Consider the following 2,688-nt stretch of genomic DNA (forward strand, 5'->3'; position numbering starts at 1 on the left):
CATTTTATTTCATCCACATTCATATTTTCTAATCGTTCTTTTCTTTCATTAGAATTTTCTGGAGTTTCAAAATCTATTACATTTTTTATATGATTTGCAGTTTTTTCATGTCGTGTTTTATGAGATGTATCGATGTATTTTTTCAATATTGGCAATAATATTGATTTTTATTGACATTATTGTTTTCTGGCTGGTGTTCATTCTCCCCCATTTATAAGGAAAAAAAATTACTTGTGGTGATGAGTAGGAAAAAAAAAATTACTTGTGGTGATGAGTGGTGTCTCGCCCTCTCGCCCTCTGGCCTGAAAGCCTACTTTCCTAATTACTAAACTGTAGCCTCTACTCCCCGGGTACTAGTAGCAGGGGTATTAGGATGAGTGAAATCAGTTTCATCCGCAACATCATCTACATCGCCGTCGTCACTATTGTCATTCATCTCTCTGTCTGCAACATCCATCTCTTGATTTCTTGAATCCTGTTAATAGAAAAAATAATTTTGTTTTTCAGAGGCCTAATACTAGAGAAGAATGGACTGAGATTGCGAAGAAATTTCAAGATAAATGGAATTATCCATTCTGTGTTGGAGCTCTTGACGGAAAGCACATAAGTATAAGGCAGCCTGACAACAGTGGATCTTCATACTATAACTACAAACACTTTTTCAGCGTAATCTTATTAGCACTAGTGGATGCGGATTACAGATTTATCTATGTTGATGTTGGGGCTGCAGGACGATGTGGTGATGCTGGGGTGTTTAATCAGTCAAGTTTGAAGGCGGCAATGGACACAAACAACATAAATTTTCCAGAGCCTGGCTGTTTCCCGAGCGGTGAAGAATGTCACCATCACATTATCGGTGACGATGCGTTCCCCCTACGAAAGGATCTGATGAAACCGTTTCCACATCGAAACTTGATGGATGATATCAAAATTTTCAACTACCGATTATCACGTGCACGACGTGTAGTTGAGAATGCGTTCGGCATTCTAGCCAACAGATTTAGGGTATTTCTGACTACCATTGCCGTGGAACCTGATTGTGTAGATTTCATAATACTAGCTGCCTGCGTTCTACATAACTTTTTAATCGACGAAGAGTCAACAAATTATGCGTCTTCTAATTTTGTTGACCGCGAGGACAACGCCCACAATTTAGTTCAGGGTAACTGGCGATTGGATACTGGACTTCAGCCCCTGGCAACAACTCACAGTCGAAATGCCCGCCAGGAAGCTAAAGACCAAAGAGAAGCTATAAAAACCTATCTTAATTCTGCTGGAGCAGTACCATGGCAAAATGATATGATTCGCTAGTAAAAAAGTAGCATAGCTTATCTTAAATGTATTTAGAAATATCAATATAATCAAACCTGTACATATGCAATATATATGCTATTTTCTAACAGTTATTAATCTCATATTTCAAACAATTAATCATTAATCGTACGGTATTATGCATAACGAGATAATATGTACCGATACATAAAATAAACTGAAATTATCTTACTTGTTTTGTTCGCAATACTTACATCAAGGCTGGACAATGTTCCCCGCACAGTAATGAAAGGCTTTAAGAACTGCATCTTGTCAGCTACCCAAACATCCTTTTTTGAGGGGGTTTTTCTTCTGCTGCCTGACGGCGGTGCATTCTGAGTTTTCGTGTACTGAGTTCTCAGGCTAGTCATTCTAGTCTTGATTTTATTTACTGAAAATGAATAGCATAGTTTATTTGCAGATACTTCTAAATGTCTAAAAGTGGTTAGGCCTCATTCTTGAGTCATTTTAATTCCATACAAATTCCGGGTTTTCCCACTTATAGTTCTTCCTTGAAATTTGCCTCAACGATTATACAACGAGCAATCTGATTGGTGCCGCCAGTTTTCGTTCGGAAAGCTGCGCATGTACCTGCGCACCCGGTCTACTGATGCAGGGGTTCGTGCGTGGCTGAGTGTAGCGATGCCATCAGGTTCGAGTCCCTGCAGAGGGAGGATGTTTAAACCGGACCCTCTAGCTAGATACTAACCCAGGGATTTTGCTCTGCATTTTATAAATTCAACCGTCGGCGTCAGTCAATAAACGTACATTGAATTGAATTTGTATCGGTTTGGTTAAAAAAGAATTACCTGGTATGCCTATGGCAGTAGATATGGAGTCGAGGGCAGCTACTCTGGCTTCGCGCTTACTGTATTCTGGTGAGGTATGATCATAAAGGCAAGGATAAGCCTCCCAAAAAACAATCAAATCCAGCTCGCGTTGCTCTGTCCACGCTTCAGCCATTTTGAATTTTCGTTACCCCCTACTTCAAACCGTGCGGAACAAAATTCAAATTCAAATTCAAATGGCCGACCGGTTCCGCACGGCTCCGGTCGGTTAGGAGCCGCCATTTTGAGCATTATGTGACTGCTTCATCCTTAATTCTGATTGGCTACTAAAATTTTTCGTTCAGAACATCGGCAGCGTAGCCCGCAGACCTTTACGATTTTTATCGCACGGAAAAATCGCATGCGAAAATATCAAACACGTTTGGTTTGTTGCGATGAAGCGATGATGCGATGAAATCGGCTCCAGCGGCCATAGCACACCTTTACGATGATGCGATAAAACGATGCGATGAAGCGATCATACGATCAATCGCAAAGGTGTGCGCCGGGCTTTACTAGCGCGCGCCCATTTGTTACCCCTGTGAACGGT

General features: G+C 40.9%; 1 protein-coding gene across 1 annotated transcript; it reads right to left on the reverse strand.

The window, feature by feature from the left end:
- Positions 1-325: 325 nt before the first annotated feature.
- Positions 326-2,274, reverse strand: LOC141910311 (uncharacterized). The gene is made up of 3 exons (XM_074801044.1): positions 2,121-2,274; positions 1,527-1,702; positions 326-475 (listed from the first exon to the last, which is right to left on the reverse strand). Exons 1-3 carry the CDS (start codon positions 2,272-2,274, stop codon positions 326-328), a joined length of 480 nt encoding a protein of 159 aa, XP_074657145.1.
- Positions 2,275-2,688: the final 414 nt, after the last annotated feature.

Source organism: Tubulanus polymorphus, chromosome 8, assembly GCF_964204645.1.
Source record: "Tubulanus polymorphus chromosome 8, tnTubPoly1.2, whole genome shotgun sequence".
Classification (NCBI taxonomy): domain Eukaryota; kingdom Metazoa; phylum Nemertea; class Palaeonemertea; order Tubulaniformes; family Tubulanidae; genus Tubulanus; species Tubulanus polymorphus.